General features: G+C 39.6%; 1 protein-coding gene across 2 annotated transcripts in view; it reads right to left on the bottom strand.

Moving 5' to 3' along the window:
• Positions 1 to 20,279, bottom strand: part of TENM2 (teneurin transmembrane protein 2) — a 600,962-nt gene that overhangs the window by 74,449 nt on the left and 506,234 nt on the right. For both annotated transcript variants that reach the window (XM_051631239.1, XM_051631238.1), the window contains 2 exons: positions 6,525 to 6,719; positions 961 to 1,161 (listed from right to left, as the gene is read on the bottom strand). In XM_051631239.1, coding sequence (XP_051487199.1) covers positions 961 to 1,161; positions 6,525 to 6,719 — 396 coding nt within the window. The remainder of the gene's footprint in view (positions 1 to 960; positions 1,162 to 6,524; positions 6,720 to 20,279) is intronic.

Below are 20,279 nucleotides of genomic sequence, written 5' to 3'. Positions count from 1 at the left end.
CCAGTATCTCACTCCAAAAATTCTTCTAACTGCTCTCTGCCAGCTGAAGTTGTAGAGAAGCAGAGGGGTCTTTTGCCTTGTGCATCATCAAACAAACTGAGAGTGAAACACTCATTCATGAATTTTTCTGGCTTCTGAAGCAGAAAAAGCACATCTTGATAGTCACTTCACTGCTGGGGTATTCTGAGTAATTAATCATAAGAAATAGCTGAATAAGTGTGAAAACTGTAATTATTATTTTGAGCGACTTGCTTATAGCCAACAGCCCCATCTCAAGGTTCAGTTTATAATATAATTGCAAAATTCCCAGTGTTTTTTCCCCACAAGTAGAACATTTGCTGCCTTGTCAAAACTGGTTTTTTCTCTTTAGCTCCTTCTGTTAGAACAATCAAGTTCGGCAACTGTAGCTTTGGAGACGATGAAATTTTCTGGCCTACACTTTTGTGACTGCTTTTTAGTCTCTTTTGCTTTAAAACTATTTTTTAAAATATTCCATGAACAATTAAAAAGGCAAAATACCCTTTGGTTGAAAAGAGATTCTTCTGTTTTGTGATGTTTTTAATCAATGAGTCACCTCATGAGCAAACCTCCAAAATTTACTTAACTGTAGTGTTTTCCATTCCTCCAATGCTACAAATATATTTATAAATTAGGCAAGTTTTCATTTACAGTTGGAAAGCAGATGTGAACCACTTGAGTAACTTTTTCAGTCCAAATGAGGGTCAGTATCAGAATTACAGGCTTCTAACCTGCATCGTTCCTTGCCCCACAGCTGACAGTCCCAAATTTAGAACGTAAGAAAATGTAGTGTCAAAGATACATCCCCACTTCTTCCCAACATCACAAACAGGACTAAAAGACAATTTTCAAAATTATCTGCATTTAAAGCTTATCATAGGTATTAACATTTTAACAAAACAGGAGCATTATTGCAAAATCAGGAAGAAATGTTTCTCTTACCAACGGAGCAGTCGGGACCCATCCAGTTGGGATCACAGCTACAAAGACCTGTGTCAGCCAGGTAGGTACCATGCCCACTACACTGGTCTGGACACTGGGCTCTGGGAAGCTCACAATTTATTCCACCCCAACCCGGGCTGCAGAGACATTCTCCATTCACACAGACTCCGTGGTTGGAGCATGTTGGATCTAAGCAATCAACTAAAGAAGAAAACAAAACAATGTCGAGAAAGGTCAGTTCACACAGTATGATGTTTGGAAAACATGTAGCTGCGTGCTGGGAAAAGTTTGCATCCCTGTGATAAATAAAGTAAGTTGATGTAGTTCTTCAAGTCATATTAACACCTGGTCTGAGAATGGGAAAGTGTGAAGTAATTTGTGCTTTACATCAGCTCCAAATAAAAGAGGGTGTGACTGAGCAACAAAGGCTTGCTTCAGGATTGCTGTAGTGAAGAAGCACAAGGACTTAAAACTATATGAGTTCCACACACAAGCCTTAATCTAGGGACATTTCTTCTGAAGTACATTGCAGTTCCAATGACTCATGTACTGCATTTAAATAACAAAATAATAATTAAAAAATAATGGAATAAATTGTACATTTTAAAGGTTACTGTTCTTTGGAGTATCCTCATCGATACTGCTGTTGTTAATATTGCAATGCTGGAGCACTGGGAGAATGACATCCTGATATTCACTTTAGGTACCTAGAAGTGGAAGTATCAGTGGCTTTCAGCTTCATTTAGATGCCTAAATTATTAAGGCACTACTGAACATTTGATTTGTGCTCCATTAGTAGCTGAGCTGTGAAACACAGTCCTAGTTACTTCAACGCATATTCTAACCAGCAGATAACTCCTCTTAAAGGAATAAAAAAAACAGAGATAGATATGGATTTCCTTTTTATTCAATCCAAACCCAACAGAATAAGAAAGTGAAAACAGTTACGATGGAAAAACATCCAATGAAATTTCAGTTGCCATTTCAATCCTGATAAATAAAGGAATGTTATGAACCCTCGTTCAAATAAATTCTATCAGTACCACTATGGTTTTCAAAATTTTTATCTCATATCATTCATTTGTATAAGTATACTCTACTGCAAATACCAACATAGAGGCTTTTCCAGCTGCCTTTTGCTGTGGAATCGAGGGCCAAGGTCAAAGTCATGTCCTAAATAAAACCAATTCCTCTCATGACTGGTATATATTAGCTCACAACAGAAGGACCAAGAATGATTGGCATTCTCTCTTGCAGCTCTAGGAAGATCTGAGTTTATAATGAAAGTGATTTATCTCTCATCTTTTCCAAATTGATCCTTCTAAATTAAGGCAGACACATTTTCACTCTACCTTATGTATACAATACTTGATCTTTCAAATCTCACCTTCTTTATAAACATAGAATCTTGTCAAAGTATTTCATGAAGCTGAAGAACATTTAAAGTAAGTATATAGATTGGATACAACACAGGGGACTGAGGCAGGCACATTTAGAGATGGAATTACATGAGTTATCAAAACAGTTTTAATTTGGATTACAGTCGTACAGGAATAAATTACTATAAAACTTCTTGTAAGATGTTCATTTTAATTTTCTTGTTCTAAGATTTGATGCTTAATTAATTGGACATGAAAACATGATAATTCAATTTCATATTTATAGCTAAACCAAGATTGTTTTGTGGCTCAGTTCAGATAAGAGTTGATAAATTCATAAACTGTTGTAAAATTATCCAGAATGCTTGTCCTGTACTGTTACCCCTTCTTGGTGCTTAACAATATTAGACACTGTTTGAAGTTTAGAAAACATGTTTCATAGTATTTCTAGTGAACTCAGAAGACACAGAGGTGTGATAAAACAACCTGATTGAATAAAGAAACAAGGAACACAAAGATTTAGGTCATTTTACTTTCAGTATGAAGGTTATGTTTTCCCCTAAATTTAGGCTATTCTTCTTTTTTTTAGATGTTGATATTTTAATGGAAAATGTCAAAGGGTAATATGTGTATAACATTGCATGTGGCAGGCCAGCTACCTTTAGGAGATGTTGATGAGTCCTAATGTACTCTCCATGTCAGAAATGCATCAACTTCCTTCTGCAAATGAAAGTACTAATGAAAGCAATGTGGAGCATATGAAAAACACCACCTCCTGCTACATAAATTCACTGTCTTTCCTCTACCCTGAATTACAGTGTTCATGCAGCTGAGGTGAATTTCCACAGAACAAGCCTATCATATCCCTAAGCCTCTAATCTCCCCTATTTTATAGAATAACACACTAAGCACCTTCGTCCTTTGTTCTAGATAAATATCCTTTATATACCTGTTTTGTTCTACCATACAGGTACATAAGAGCTGTCACATTTAAATTGACAAAAGGAGTTTTTACTTTGAACCCAAATCTTGTTCTATTTTAATGGATGCTCTTCGAATTATCATCTTGGGCCAGATCCTCATCTGCTAAAACTAGCATGACATGACTCCCTGCAATGGAACCACACTGACTTCTGCTGACTTCTGCCTTGAGTCTTTAGAAAGGTTTACAATGGTATTTAATAAGGATTTATAAATGGAGCTTCTTAAGAGTTTAAACAAAGGAGAACGTGCCTGAGCCAGCAAGTACGTTGGACTTGGAACTCGCAGCCCCCTGGCAGCTCACATCATTAGAGCTCATTTAATAGTGGGCCCTCTGTAGAATTGACACAAAAGGTACTGAAAGCAATTTATATCCCTAAGGACAAAAAAGGAGGTCAAGGAGTTTTCTGAATAATATGTACCATAAAGTCCCCAAAGAGCCATGAATTACACTTCCAAAGTTCCACGTCATTGAAAAATGACTCGGCTGCGACACTGACGAGAAAACCTCCCTTAACTGAACCAAATTTGGCAATTTCACTTGTCTTCCCCCAATCCAGATTGAACGAAGCCTGACAAATATGCCACTTCATCTTGTGTGCAAATTTGTTAATAGAACAACAGTGGTTATGCTGCAAAAATTGTGCATCACAAATATTGATTTTGGTGCCACTTTCACTTCAGGTAAATTGTTTGAACAATATGTCCATGATGAATATCAGAAACAAAAAGCTAACGGGAAGGAAAAAAAAAATGCTGACCCACTTGCTCTAATTCAATACCCTAGTTGGAAAATGGTGAATGAATCAACTTTCACCATTCCTTTTGGAAGCTCAAATCAATAGAGGAGATTTCATATATTACATATAAACACAGAACTATTTATTTGTATCATTATACCATTAGAATGGTAGTATTTAAACTCATGCAAAAACTTCAAACAAGATCAGATTATTACCTACAACTGGAGAGACTCCACTTAATATTTTACCCTTTTTCCCACAGCTCTTGAATTATGTGAGAAATACATACAGTGCAGCAGAAATGGAATTTTAGAGTAGAAACATGACAATATTTTTAATTGATTTGTAAATTAATTTATTGACTTAGTTATTGCCCAATGATGTATGCAAAAGGTTATTTTAACCTTTTTTGTCATGTTGTCAGCTCCTTCACTGAAGTTTGCAGTCAATACCTCCTGCCTTAGTAATCTATCTTTTTAAGAAAAAACATCCTTTCAAGCATAGTGTTGATTAAATAGTATCTATCCTTTCACCTCACATACTAATTAGCCTCCCCAAAAACTTTGTTGACTGACAGTGTCTTGTAGCATTTCCAACTTTGAATGGTGTTAACATCAACACCTCTGCAAAAAGACACACACTCCCACCATCTGTAAAATTCTCTGGAGCTGGTGACGTGTTTGTTTCACCTATTTTAAATATTCACCTGAAGATAAGCTGAATTAAGCACTACAAGAGCCTATTTCTCCTATAAGGAGTACTTGGGGATTCAAGATAAGAAGCCAGAAATCACAATCAAGAGGAGGGAGGAACTACTTACAAGGTAGAATTTACAGTAAGGTAGAATTTACAGTAACAAATGAAGGAAAGATCATTTGAGGCAACCTACCACAGTCTCTCTAATAATACAGCCGTTTATAGGACAACACAAAACATGATGAAATTTATATAACTTAGTTAGACTAAGCAAATAATTTTATCTTTTATCCCTCTTTCTGTACCAGAAAGAAAGCTTCTACATTCCTGGGGAAGAGACTGCATGTTTCAGAGCATAGTCAAGACAGTTTTTTCCATCTTTGATTTGATGAGAATGCTAGCTACAGCAAGGCATGTCAGATCATTTTTGAATATTTCCTATAATCAAACATTCAGGGTGAAATGAGAGCTATCAATTCTAGCAGACAAAAAGGATATTAAATAATTTTCTGGATATAGTTTAAAATGAAACCCATTTTAAAAAAAAAATAAAATGGAAAACTCTACTCTCTTCAATTTAGTTCAGGATTAGAGCTTTAATAACCACTACTGTGAAGCTTTTCTGGAAGGAGATGACAGTAGCAGTGTTGACAGTCACTCCTAATAAGAATCCTTTTTCTCTTTTTTGGCTCTTAGCAAAGGAATTTCACTCAGACTAATGCAAGATCTTGTCCTAAAGGTAATGACTGCAGTCCATACCCAAAACATAAAACCCTTAGTGGTATAGGTCCCCATAGTTTTCTTCCCTTTGTTTTCTGGTGGGACTGTTTACTACAAGGTAAAATAAAAAACTATACATGTGGAGACAGCTATGCACCCCACTCAGAATACTCCACAGCAACTCTTTAGGCCTAAAACCCTGCAGATCCAATCCTAGCACTTCAATCCTGAAACTGCTCCTCCTTTTTGAAGCATTAATAAACTCTGGAAGATCCTCATAAAGTAGCTTGAACTATTACTGTTCTGAGGATGTGCCAAAGTATGCAGAACTGTCTATTTAGCCATCACCTGGGGAGATAAACTCCCTCTTAAACCCATATTAACTTCTTTTAAATAGAAAAGCAATCAATTTATGTTGTGCATTCCAACAGAAAACACTGTGAATGTAACCATTATTGAGCTTAATCTATGACCACATTTTGCTTGGGTTCTTTTAGAACTGGACACTTGGAACACAAAGAGCTTTTCTGTATTTGAAGGGCAGTTACTGTCTGTGTGCACCATTTACCTGTCTTTAAGCCCACATGACTGCAGACAACAGGAGTAATTTGCCCCACATTAAGTCCATAAGTAAGAGGGATCCCCAAGTCTTTCAAATTTGCTGCAGCAACTTCTGTCAAATAGTGACTGGTACGTTTGCTGTCTGGACCTGCAGCTATAAACTGGCTGCTGCTCCTTTTATGTCTGCATTTCACACCTAAATTGTTCAATAAATATAATCCATAAAAAAAGCTTTATCTTCACTCTTCAGCAATGGAATTATTCAGGTTTACCTGTGGCAGACATTCTTAACCCCACAAACCAACGTATTCAAAAGGCCACACGTTTTGTCAGAACTTTGATAGATCAGTAAAATTGTGAGGGACTTCATCTTTATCCCTCTTTTACAATAATCTGCTTCGTCTTTCCTTTTCTTCTCTCCATTAAATAGCACCAAAACCCTGAAAACAAAACAAAACAAAAACACAGAAAGAAAATGTCCTACCTTCTTCACAGTTTTCTCCTTTAAAGCCAACAGTGCAGACACAGTTCCCTTCGATGCAGGAACCATGACCTCCACACGAGGGATCGATGCACTGGCTGATGGGAACATCACACTCGGGACCTTTCCAGCCACTGTAGCACAAGCAGGTGCCTTTGGAGTACTGACCATTGCCACTGCACAGGACTGGGCAGGCAGCTGGAAAATGGAATGAAAGAAAACCAACAGACAGGGTCATACATGCAGTCAGGTGAAAGTGCACCAAAAAACCCACTACCAAATACTTATATTCAAATATGTTCATTTACTGGGGGTGGGGGGGATCTAAGATGATTTGTAGTAGTTCAGTTTTTCATCTCCCAAAGAAAAAAACTGATGACAATGTAATAAAGCCTGCATGTGTTGGGCATTGAAGAATACAACTGCTGCTCTGTATAGACTTTTGGTGATGTTTGGGATAACTAATGAGGTAATGCAGAGATTCAGGTCTGACATTACTCTGCCTTGTTCCACCAGGCAACATCCAATTTTCAGACAGAACACAAAACATTCAGTCCCTAGAATATTGTATTATATAGCATCTTTCTTCTTCCATAACACTTTTATAATGTCATGTCCCAACATTTTTTTAAGACCCTTTGACTCATCTTCAGTGTAAGAAACTTGGCTACAGGAATAACACAAGCTTTCATCTACAACAAATGTACCTTGCCACCAATATCCCTGCTGAACCTTGTTTTTCCAAATCCCAGAGTGACTGCTGATACCCTTTGTGGACTGGCAAGAACAAGCCATTAACCCTTATCCCTCCCTCTTGTATTATTAAGGGGTAAGACACATTCTGAGCAAATATTACTTTATGCAAATGAAGTGAAGCTTATGAATAATAAAGGCAGCCACCAGGTCTTGGATGCCAGGAATCAGATGTTGTACATGTGCAAAGCAATGGAAAGAAACAAGTGGTTTATTAAAAGCCAGTGGCACATCAGTGTTACACTAAGGCTTATTCACATTCCCTGTGCCCATGTCTCCAGGTTAACACAGCAATCTGTGAACTCACATGCCTGCCACTGACTGAATGTGTGCTCACCAGCCAGAGAAATGGAAAAGATAACGAGGGAATAACAGAAAATGGGAGTAATGAAGTGAATCTTTGAGAAGAGGTATGCTTTTGTGCTTCTCCCTCTGATGCAGTCTGATAAAGACAGAAAAGTATTTCCCTGTCTTTTCACCCTTCAAAGTAATTAGAAACTAACAGCTAGTTTTTCAGTGCCAAAAATATAATCAAAAGCTACTATTAATCATTAAAAGGTCCTAATGTCCTCTTGCCTCTATTATCCCTTTAACCTGAATGATCAAGAAGAACCCAAGTAATTGATTTCCTGCAAAGAATTGTGTAAATTGTCCAGTTATACAACTTCTTCACTGTTCAGTCCTGTAACCCTTATTAATCTTAGCTGTCCCACTGATCTGCTGCAAAAACACATTTCAGGGCAGATTTTTTCAAGAATTTTCTTATTTGAAATAGGAAAAAATGATCACAAAAATATATATATATTCAGATTTGTAACCTAAGCCATTAGCTAAAATTTAAGAGTGCTGAGAATTATTTCAATTAAGACTACAGGTTGATGGGCCACATGTACAATCTTTTTGAGCCTGTATTTTCCACAGTAGAACAATAACAACACCTGAATAAAATACAATTTCCAGCAGCAACTTTCTGATTTCAGATGTGACATATGTTCACAAGTGCTTGACTGAGTTCAGCGAAAAAGTCTATGCCGAAGTTCTACCAGTTTAGCTTTTGCAGCTGGTTTCAGAATGAAGTTTGCTAAACTAGCTGGACTGAATTACAGTACAGACAAAGCTCCATTATGTCCATATCTAGGACAGGCTACTATACATCTTTTTGCACAACATCAAACACCCTTCCACGATACACAACAGGCTGAACTAGTAGCATCTGAAATGCTGTATGACTAGTTATTCCCTCTGTCTGCATGCAGCACAGCCTGGCACCTGCCTCAGCTTCTCAGCACCCACTACTTTGCTCTGTCCCTGCTGCAAGACACACAGATCAGCTAGAATGCAAGGGGTCCAGCCATGACCACTTCCACTCTTCAGGTATGAAACCTGGGGAAACAAACAATTCTCTCTGCCCAAAACTCTCCATTTTACTGTGATTACAAGACTTGTTTGGGCTGATGTTGATACATTTCCCCAAGTCACTATAAGAAGGTAATCACTTCAGCCCTGCTCTCTGTTTGCCATGATGTAGAGGACTTGGAGGTGAGTGATCAGAAGGTAGCTTGTTCAAAAGACCTGGAGTCATTATGAGTGGCAAGTTTCTTGGTGTCTCCTTCCAGACCCTGACAGACTGCAGAGACACTGTCCCTTCACCTGGGGCTCAACACAAAAATCTCTCCCTCTAGAACAAGGCACTTCTCAGCTCCTGTTTATGGTGAGTAAACCTGCAGTCCCTTTCTTCCAGTCCACCATGGAAGGAAGTAATATTGTTAGATGCAAATTTTCTCCATGCTTCTCAGTCATTGCAGGGACTCAAATATTATTAGTGGTTTTTCAATGTGGATTCTCCAGCTGCACTGGGACAGACAGAATATGGCTTCCTTTTAACCATCAACCTGCCCACCATGCTCTGATAAATCTGCACAGAGAGAAGAGGTCCCAGGAAAGCTAAACAAATCAGTAGGCAGTATCTTCAGACAAACCACATTTGATAGACTTGATTTACAAGCTGGATACAAGTGAGGAACAGCTTTTTCTGTTTTGTTAGTTTACAGGTCAACATGGCACTCAACACCTGAAAGGATTTCTGTCTGCTCTGGACTCAAAACTCAAATAAGGGCAATAATTCTATTTGAACAGGGCAGTCCCCTGCAAGAGGGACTGAGCAGAAATAAATAACCCCCCCTGCCCCGAAAAAAAAGCAATAAGCAACTTAGATGTGACCACTCTGACCTGGCTCAATAAGCTGTGCCAGCCCCTGCTGTGAGATTGCTTCTCCCCTTGCCTTGCCCCCAGGGCTCAGTAAGCAATGGGCAATTGTGGTCCAGCTACTTGGAACACCTCCCTGGCCATTCTTGGCTTCCACTTTTGATCTGAATTTGCAGGGTTCAACTTCTAGGACACCAAGGCCTGGCACAGCAGAACAGTTACTAGAAGGTGCTGGAGCTTGGGCTAAAGAGCTCCCACAGCTATTTTTTAGTGCTCCCTTGCTCTGCTATGGTGCTTCAGGAATTTAAGTAAAGCTGAAAGCCATGTCACAGCTTTTCATTCCTCTCTTCATGCTTCTACCAGGTCAGAGGTCTGGATATGGTTCATAAATCTATTCAGTCCTTGTGAAGCTTGTGTCTAAGCTGAACACTAATCTGCCTTCAGTGGTCTGCCACTGCAGGATGGGTTGCCAAAACATTAGTGACACCAGAACTGACTTAGGAGAAATGAGAGAATCTGTTTTTTAACCTTAGGGATCAAATAAATACAGTTAAGATTAAGACACTTGCAACCTAAAGCCATAAAGTTTAATCTACAACCCTCTGCCGGGGTTATTCTACAAACTACAGAACAGAAATATCATTTTGAGGGTAAGGAAAATGACAGAGGTTCTTGGTCAGATTTTTGGCATTTCCAAGACTGCCATGCCACTAAGATTGCAAGAGAAACATTTAAGCCAGAATGCAAGCAAGGGTAGGTTATAAGAAGCTGGTTTGTCACTGTTGTAATAAATAGCTCTTCATTAATATTTCTGCTGTGGCTTTATAGGCTGTCCTAAGTGGGGAACAGAGAGAGAATCAAGCTGCTTTTCCATTTTCCAGTTAGTCTAAAAGGAGGTCTGCTATGCTTATTTCCTAAGACCACATTGCTGCAGGGTGAAACCCAAAATAGTCCACTCTAATTTTACATGCAGGTGGAGTCAATTAATGTACAAACAACTCAAGAGGCATCTAGAGTTCTTATCTAGGACTGCTTACTTCCCCTATGTGGCCCCTGTTCCAGAACAGAACTGACTGTTCCAAGTCTGTTGAAGGAGTGTGAAAGAAGGTTGGTTTATGAATGGAACAATTCAGTTCCATCTCATTTCGATGGACTGATCAGTTGCACAAAGACAACTGCCACCACACACCAGCACTGTCAAAAAGTGGACAGAGGTCTTCAGGAGTAGTTACAGCAACAGTCAAGTAAATTAAGCACAAGGGTATATCTTGTGAGTGAAGTCTGAATAAACACAACAAGTATTAGCCCCGAATGTGGTTCTAGTGATGTGGTTCAGTCCTTTATCAGTATTTGAACAAAACCAGACTAGTTCTTTACATGGGGCTCAGCAGATCAATGGATACTAGAGACGTTTGAGTCCTGCATGCTGCACACATTTAAGAGGTGAATTGATCAAGAAAGACCTGTCAAACATCCCTCTAAAAGTTCTCTCTGGATAGGTATTTAGGACTAATGTTAATATTCCCTGATGCATGGGGAAAGGTGATTTGATAGCAGCCTGTTACACACGGACTAAGAGGGGAGATGGTAAGGGACAACCCAAATGGGTTTGTGTCAGAAGTCACCATTTTGTGCAGTGACACTCAAGACACAGGTATCCCAGCTGCAGTCTGTGTACACACTCCTTTCACCCACCCTTATGGTAGTGACACGTAGATACTCACCAGAGGTGTTCTTCTAGAGCATGGCAAGACACCAGTAAAGGATATCTGAGGAGTCAGACTCTTGGAGGCTGTTGCAGAACTGGATTTAGTTACACAGCTGCTTGGTTGAGAGGCCTTCCCCTGCTAGTTGCAGTTCCAAACAGGATTTGAAGGCAGAGTTCTGGCTTGTTTCCTCTTGCTGTAGAGCAAACATTACCCTGGTGCACAGAGAGTCCTGTACCACTAAGATCTAGGCTGTCAGGTCTCTACTGAAGAATTCCTCATAGAATAGACAAACTTACATACTTCTCTTGAAAGCTGAGTTTGTGGGTACAAAAATACACAGACTTGAATGGTTTTTGAACTTGCATCTGCAATCCTTCCCTGGACCAGGTCACAAGCAATGCCCTTACATTGCTCCTGTTTTGCAGCACCTCAGTTTTGCACCCAATTGTAAATTTTCAAATGTGGCATAAGAGGGCTTAGCTTCCTTTGTGCCACCCACAAGCTTATTCAGAGCCCAGACAAGCTGTCAGGAGTCACCGCATATTGACCTAAAATTTTCCAACATAGGTACCACTGAGTTTTGTGATGAGATACCCATGACAGGTTGGTGAGGGGAGGTCTGGATGGACGAAACTACATCAAGTCTGTTGGGGGACACTGCTTGAGTAAGGACCAGCAGGGCTGTATCCACAATGCTTGCAAGCCCTACTCTTGCAGATTAGACCAGATTTCTCCTACTACATGGAAGAATATTCTTTGATTGAATACATGATTAGACAAATTAGTGGAATGAAACTCTACCAAGGCTACTATATACAAAGAGACATCATCTACTGTAGGAAGTCTTAACACAAGTTATCTCTAGAACCAAAAGAATTCACTGGAGAAGTATCAAAGACAGGTACAATATGTACTCTTCCTCAACTGTATGTCAGGATCAGAGCTGAAATCCTGGGAAAAAAAGGCTGAGGGAATTAAAGATGTTTAGTTTGGAGAAAAGGAAGGCTGGGAGGGACCTCATTGCTTTCTATAACTACCTGAAAGGAGGTCGTAAGGAGGTGGGTGTTGGCCTCTTCCCCCAAGTGAATAATGATAGGACAAGAGGAAATGGCAAGGGAGCTTCAGATTGGACATTAGGAAAAAAAAGTCTATACTGAAAGACTGGCCAGGCACTGGAACAGCTGCCCTGGGAGGTGGTGGAGTCACCATCCTTGGATGTGTTCAAGAAAGCACAGATGAAAAATTTCAGGGCATGTTCTAGTGGCCAAGCTTGTAGATTGTGCATTTGTGGGTTTTTTTGGGTGCGTGTGTTTTTTTGTTTGCTTGTTTTCTTTTTATTATCCCCCCCTCCTACTTATGGTGGGACTCAGTGGAGGTCCTTTCCAACCACAACTGTTCTGTGATTCTGTAATATGACAAACACCTTCAGAAAAAACACCTTCTATACAAATACCTCCAGAAAAAAACATTATGAAGAAACTATTTATATTGCTGTGTAAGATACGTTCAGCCCTTGCTGAACTGTAGCTACCATGATCCATGAGTGGAGGATATGCACTGGTATTAGCATGCCTTGCACTTGCTGAGGTTTTCACAAAGTTTGCTTGGGGACAGACAAAAACCTGGTTCTACTTCCAAACATATGGACACATCTTGACTCTTCTCATCAAGAATAATTTTTTGAGCCTGTTTTTTCCCCAACAATTCTTCCTTATACTTAGTAGTGCAAGCCAGCCCAGTGTCCCTAAGCTTGGGGAGAAGTTCTTATGCATCATGAAAGAGAGTAAATATTTTTCAGGTCTTTAATACAACCATATGAACATGCTATAGCTCTCTCTCAAAAATTGTCTGGACCTACAGACTGGGCTGTTTCCATATAATCTCTGGACAGAGCTGCACAAATTCCTGCCTGTATAAAAACTTGACATACACACTAGCACAATAGAAATCAAAGTGTTCTTTGTTTCATTAACCACTGGGAATTGTACTGATGTAGGTCAAACTGCTTACCAATGACCCTTAGCAGCGAACCTGCTGGGTGCAATTCCTCTAGGGAATAATTAATTCAGCCTCCATAATATCTCACACTTGGACTTCCTTTTAGCAGAGATTAAGCTGCTGCTGCTGAGGGATTATGCATGATTCTACCAGTCTATAAAGATGAATTACTGTTTATGACAGCCTAATCTGAAACCAAGAAATGCATCTTAGGTCTCGTCCAAACTGGAGCAGAAATACAGGAAAGATCCAAAACAAGCACCATCTATGATCACCTGCTTCCAGACACGTAAAAACAGGGTCACATTGTACTGATGTTTTTCTCTTTTTGGTCTTTAACTTGGTGACACATATGTAGCATTTATTCTACAAATGCTCTTTTCTCTTCAATGGACAAAATAGATTAAGATGTAAGCAGGTGAAGATGTATTTTACAGATGCTAGAGCTGAATCCTACTTCAGTTGCACACCAAAGTCCTACCTAATTTTAGATTCACTCCAAAATCTACAACTAAGTTCTTGTCTACGGTCAAACTCCTCAAGTGAAGTCATATCTATGTAAACAATCTTTTCCAAGTCATTTCTAAATGGCTTAAAATAAAAAACCACTAAAACCAAAATAATGTCAAATGTTTGCTTATTAGAAAATCAGCCCAGTTATTTAAGAAGTTTATTTCTAACAAGCTGATTCAAAATATTGGCTCTAGGCTTTACATTATTACTATTATTTCAAACAAAATGGTACCAAAACATAACAAATTATCCATATCCCTTGCTCCCTTGTTACTCCAAGTCTTTGCCTATATTTCTAAACATTAGGAGACATTACATTTATGAATATTCTCATTTACAGTTTTATAATAAGTTTTATTACTAAACCTATTTTAATCAGTTGGATACACATTTCACTACTTTTCTGTGTGTCCGTTTTAACTGGAGTACATTTATGGATCTGAAAATCCAAAATAACTTTCAAGACCACTCCATGGTTTGTGCCATTTCACTTGTACTAGTTGATGGTATTTTTATGCTACTTTCCTGGTAAGAAGCTGCCCCACCCCTAGCAAACTTAGCCCCAAGAAAATTGTTCTGGAATGGGAGGGAAACCAGGACCATTTCTCTCAGACATGCTATTTGCACGGTCAGGAAGAAGGGTGTTGGATTAGACTACCTGCTCTTCAGGGAGCACTAACTTCTATCAGGCTGAAATGTTCTTAAGTACAGTGTCAATTGGGAAGATCTAGAACATCTTTCAGGTTGCTTCCTTGTGCTCTTCTGAGCAAACCCTTGTTGTAGAAAATCATCCAGAAGCAGAAGAATGAACAACTATGAAAAACTGTCGCTGACATTACATGCTTTTATAGTTACCTCATGAACCTATGTACTTTGACCAAGCAAAACCACAATTTATTTAACAGTAGCGTCACTCTGTGCTTGCAGGCATCAGGTCAGTGTGAAGAGCCCTTCATAGCAGTCACACTCTGCAATCCTTACCTCAGTCGCCCAAACTCGAGCCTCACCAAGCTCCTTTCTCTAGCTCTGTCAAAATGCACATTAGTAAGCAAGAAAGAGAGTCACAGAAGAATTTCCAGAAGGACAAAAAACCCATCAGGTGTGTCAAATCTCTGACATTCAGAAACCATTTGGGGAAAACAGCACACGCTGACTTAAGCACTAAAGTATGGATGCTTTAATTAATCCGGGGTGAATTTAATTGCTTTAGTTAAGTGGAAATCGGGTTAAAAATGATGCAGAGCATGCTGGGGTGTGTTAAAAACATGACATATGAGTTGGATGAATCGATAAATTAAAAGCACACAGATGTTTTAATTAAACCCAGGAAAGTTAACGAAGATCACTAGAGACTTTTAAGCCTATGATTAATTCAATTCATTTAAAATACCTGTAGAGATATGGGGATGCCTCCATTTTGGGAGTTGGGAAGTTCTCAATCGATAAGTACTTAAGCTGTTCTACAAAAAAAATGGCAGGGTTTTTATAGAAGTGACTGAACAGCATTAATTGCACAATGAATATTTCTATTCTTCTGAACACTCAGCAAACCTTTGCTTTGGCCAAAATTTATCAAAAAGGTCATAGATTTTCTCACTGCATTCAGAATGAGCTTATCTGTCAAAAAGACAACACTTGCTGTTCCCTCCTCTACCATTTTACAAAGTATCTATTTCCATTAGGTAACTGCTTTGCTTACAAGTATTAAAAAATATATCTATGCAAGAAATATGAATATCTCTTTCCACACTACCCAGCAGCAATTTCCAGAAAACAGCAAATTTAAAAAATTATCTCTTCGGGGTTGGTCACTCGGTACAAGAAAATTTTGCTTCATTAATAGACCCTTATAATATTTCTAGTAACAATGCAGTGAGAACAGGGGAAATAAAAATTAAGTGAACATCAGATACACTGGAACTAATTTCGTGGTGGGCTGAAAAAGCTGAAGCTCCATTACTGCTAGTGTGAAGATAAGTTCATACAATTGAGCTAACCATCAGCAAAGACCTAAGTTTTAGTACTCTAAAGATACTGGAGTCCTGAGGGGGGAGAGAAAAACGTCCCTGTCCTGTCGCACTAGAAAAGCCACAGGTGACCATAAAAAAGATTTGCAAATGGTATAAAACTGGACACACAGAGAAAAGAGTTCAGCTAGACCCTCAAAAAATCAGCTACCTGTGCCAGGGTTCAAATGCCTGAGGACCTTCTTGTCAGAACATTCTGGATTCACTGGTCAGCCTGTTTGTTCCCCCTCCACTACTGCAGGAGCTCTGCAACTATCACTGCCTGTATTAAAGGAAAGGCTGTAGTTCTCCAAGCAGTACACTAAGATGATTTGCAAAACAGGAGAGGGATTTGCAGCCAATCCAGTTGGGCCCTCCCTGTCTACTACATCGTTAAAGAGGAGCACAGTTCAATTTCTTTGTCATATGCATCAATGCATTCAAGGAAATGGAAGTTACCCTGCACTGGTTCTGGTTTGCCACAGGAGAATGTGACTGATCAGTCTGCCAGATATTTTGTGCCTTTGACAATAAAGGCAAAAAACCAAGGGGGAGGGGGGGCTGGGAGGAGAAGAATTATTTTCGACTCTCTGCATAATACATGGGATTGGAGGAAAATATAGATGGTGGATACAAATGTCCTGAAAACATACCTTGCAGTCTAAAACCCTTTTGGCTGAGGGAATGAATAACACAGAGCTGTGAAATTCCTGCTTTAGACATAAGCAGTGAAGTTGATGCAACTACAAGGACATGCAGAGAAATAAATTTCACTTTATACCAACAGATGGAAATACACAGATGTTGAAATCAACTACTGTCAGAGACAAGCATGTAGATCTTCATTTGTGTGTCTTGATAACTTCATCAGTAGAAACACTGAGGAGGAAGGGAAAACTCAACTATTTCAGAGGTCTCAGTAGCTATTTCAGTGGAAAGAGCCAGTGAGGAATGAAAGAGATGATGCTCTAAGCTCACAAAAAGCAGAAATAAGGACAAACATCAGAATTATCCTTCTAAATGTGTGGTGTGATTTATAACAGAGAAACACTAAGAGCATGAAGTCATTTATGTGTGTAGAAAAAGAAATGAAAAAGTGAAACATTTCTTCAAATATTTTTTTATAAGATTTTACACCGTTCCCAGACTTTAGACTATTTGTAAAAACTACCACTTCTCTGGTAATGGTTTAGCTCTGGCTAAGCCTGGCTGTGAGAGCTGGGGCTGTTCAGCCTGGAGAAGAGAAGGCTCTGGGGGGACCTCCTAGTGGCCTTCCAGTGACTGAAGGGGCTCCAGGAAAGCTGGGGAGAGACTTTTGACAAGTGCTTGTAGTGAAAGGACATGGGGTAATGGATCAAAACTGGAAGAGGGGAGATTTAGGTTAGACATTAGGAATAAATTCTTCCCTGTGAGGGTGGCGAGACCCTGGCCCAGGCTGCCCAGAGAAGCTGTGGCTGCCCCATCCCTGGAAGTGTCCAAGGGCAGGTTGGATGGGGCTTGGAGCAACCTGGGCTGGTGAGAGGTGTCCCTGCCCATGCAGGGGGTTTGGCACTAGATGATCTTTAAGGTCCTTTCCAACTCAAACCATTCCATGACTGTATGATAAGCAGCAGAGCATTAGGAGTAGGATTGTACTCATAGGCTGCAGTATTGAGGGCAATTTAAACCCAGACTGCTGTGGTTGCATTTAGCAGAAAAGATTTAAATCATAAGATGAATGACATGGCTCCATGCTCACTGCAGGTATTAACATATTTTTCTACATTTGAATTAGAAATTTGTTTGTTTGAGAAAGCAAAGGGGGTGACACCTCACAGAATTTATTCTCACTCAAATAGGGTCTAAACATAGGAAAAGATCTGAATTACAGGTTCAAATATAGATACAATGTAGACATGAAAAAAGTCATCCATGCTGAAATTTGCAGCAGTGATTCAGGGCTGTTTCTGTTACTCAGAGATGGCAAATGTCTAAGGATCTCTTAACAGCTGCAGTTCTATACTGTAAGTTACAATACTACTCAATCATAGTTACTTGAATGACATTTACCATCACTGCAAGGACTCCAAGATGATCTCAACACAACTGCAAAGACAAACTCTTAGAACTTAATGAAATAAACCAGATACAACTACAAGTCCACGGAGACAATGCAATCTAAATACAAAATGCAGATTGCAACACAATTAGATAGTTAGAGCAGAGAGATTCTTAGCCACCAATCCAGGTATGATTGCAAGAAAGATTTTTGGCTTGCCAGAAACTTAAGCTGCACAATGGTTTGTGTCGTGCAATTATTTGTATGCATGTGCACCTCCTTGCTGCACTGGGGACCTTTTGAAATATCCTATTTATTTGAATCCCATTGAAACAGAAATATTTGTGTAAACAGATGGGCTGTTGCTGCATATGTACAAGAAGGGACAAAACATAAAGTAACTGATAATAGAGTGGGCTTTGCAAGCAGCTTTGAGAGATCAAATGAATGTGCTTAGCTTTTAATAAGTATGAAAATATTACTGTAATGCTGTTGAAGAAAAATCCATTAATAAGATTTGACTGTGTTTTCATATGCTTTCCATCTTGGACACGAGCAAAGCAAACTTCCTTGTCATAACAAAGCAAAAAACTTGGTTCCAGTTTGCAGGCCTCAGCTCCAATAGTGCCTGTGGCTCTGGCTTTGGTCTCTGGATTTCTACACGTTGGGTAATGAGTGTTCAGATAAAGATGTACTGTGTTCACTGAAATCAGAGACTTGTTAATTACTTACATGCCCATTTCTTTTTACCAACCATGTCTTTTCCAGCAGTGGATTAGCAACTTTTCTCAGTCACTTCCTTCCCCCTTCATTACTGAATTCCTCAGCATTGCCCGTTTTTCCTTCTTAATCCTTTTGTCTTTGTTTTAGAAATTTTCTCCTACAGAAATAGTTCTACCTTCTTAGCTGCACCATTTTTCATGTCTGTTTTCTCAAATATTCATAGAATCATAGAATGGTTAAGGTTGGAAGGGACCTTAACGATCATCAGGTCCCAACCTCCCTGCTATGAGCAGGGACCTCCCACCAGACCAGGCTGCACAAGCCTCATCCAACCTGGCCTTGAACACCTCCAGGGAGGGGGCAGCCACAACCTCCCTGAGCAACCTGTTCCAGCACCTTCCTGCCCTCATGATGAATTTTTTCCTGATGTCTCACCTAAATTTCCCCTCTTTCAGTTTAAAACCATTACCCCTTGTTCTATCACTGCCCTCTATGGCTCTCTGGTGAAAAGCCCTTCCCCAGATTTCCTGTAGCCCCTTCAGGCACTGGAAGGTGCCATAAAGTCTCCCTGGAGCCTTCTCTTCTCCAGGCTGAACAGCCCCAACTCCCTCAGCCTGCTGAGCCTCAGCCTTCACAATGCTGAAAGTAGCTCCTGGGTCCTCTTTCAACTTCATAAATATTCCCTTGCAAAGAATGCAAAGGATACGAAGCACCAATTCTAGCCTGGCACAGGCTAGAGGGTGATCTGAGTACTCTTATCTCACCATTCTGTTACTAATAGCACATGCCTTGCAAGCATCTGCTAATCCTCACATTTTATCTACAATGGGACAGGTACTTATTTTCAAAGAGTAATGAAATGTTAGGATGCTAAATGACTTATATTGCAACAGAGATTTAACATGGTATTTGTTGTGGAATCCTGGAGTCCAGACTCCAGTCTCCTGTTTTTCTCCCTAATCTCCAACAGAGTTCATGAGGATTGATGAGGACTGGAAAGGATGGTTCCTGCAGTGTGTTCCTTGTCACACAATTGACTGTGTGCCCTGAGCCACTTTTAGAGCCACGACCATTAAACAATAAAAAACAATTAAGCCTGTGACCCCTTGTTCTTGGCTCCTGTTTGGATTGCCAATTCTGAAGAGTTAGAGTGGTGGTTTCTGTGCTGGCTCTACTTGTCTGCCTGATGCTGGATCAAAGCTACTACTGCATTTCATGATAGATGGCAATGACTGTCAATCATTGTCAAAATAGGTTACCTGTCCATTTACTTATTCTGTTATTATTTTAGGCACAGTTGATGGCACAAAACCTTTTCAGGGTGTAATGCAGCTCTGAAAAACTAAGAAAAATGAGGGGCAGACAGGCAAGCACTGCCCTGTGCATTAAAAGACAAGTGAGGACATGATCAGTTTGCCAGAAATGAAAAACATCTGCTAATAAAACATAAAACTGGGAAAATGAGAAGAAAATTTATTACAAAGATACTGAGTCAGAGAGGTGGGAACTGCTGGAGAGGAACATTGCCAAAGAGAGCCTTCTCTGTTCCAAGTATCAAAATGATGCTTCCACCCACTGTGAGAGAAGGTATGAGTGACAAGTCAGGGCTGTGCTGCTCCTGCAGCACATACAGAAGTTGGCACAAATAGACACTTCAGCAAACAAACCCCAAAACTAAATCCACCTAGAAGGAGAAACTAAGAGAGAAGCTGAACATGCTGCACCTAGTTCAAGAAAGGATGTGAGATGTGTGGGTTCTAAGTCATGGGTGCAGTATTTCCAAAGAAAAACACACCTTTGTTTCCTTTCTAAA

This window comes from Apus apus, chromosome 13, assembly GCF_020740795.1.
Source record: "Apus apus isolate bApuApu2 chromosome 13, bApuApu2.pri.cur, whole genome shotgun sequence".
Lineage (NCBI taxonomy): Eukaryota > Metazoa > Chordata > Aves > Apodiformes > Apodidae > Apus > Apus apus.
The sequence above is the reverse complement of the archived record's forward strand: the minus strand, read 5'-3'. Positions and strand labels throughout refer to the sequence as shown.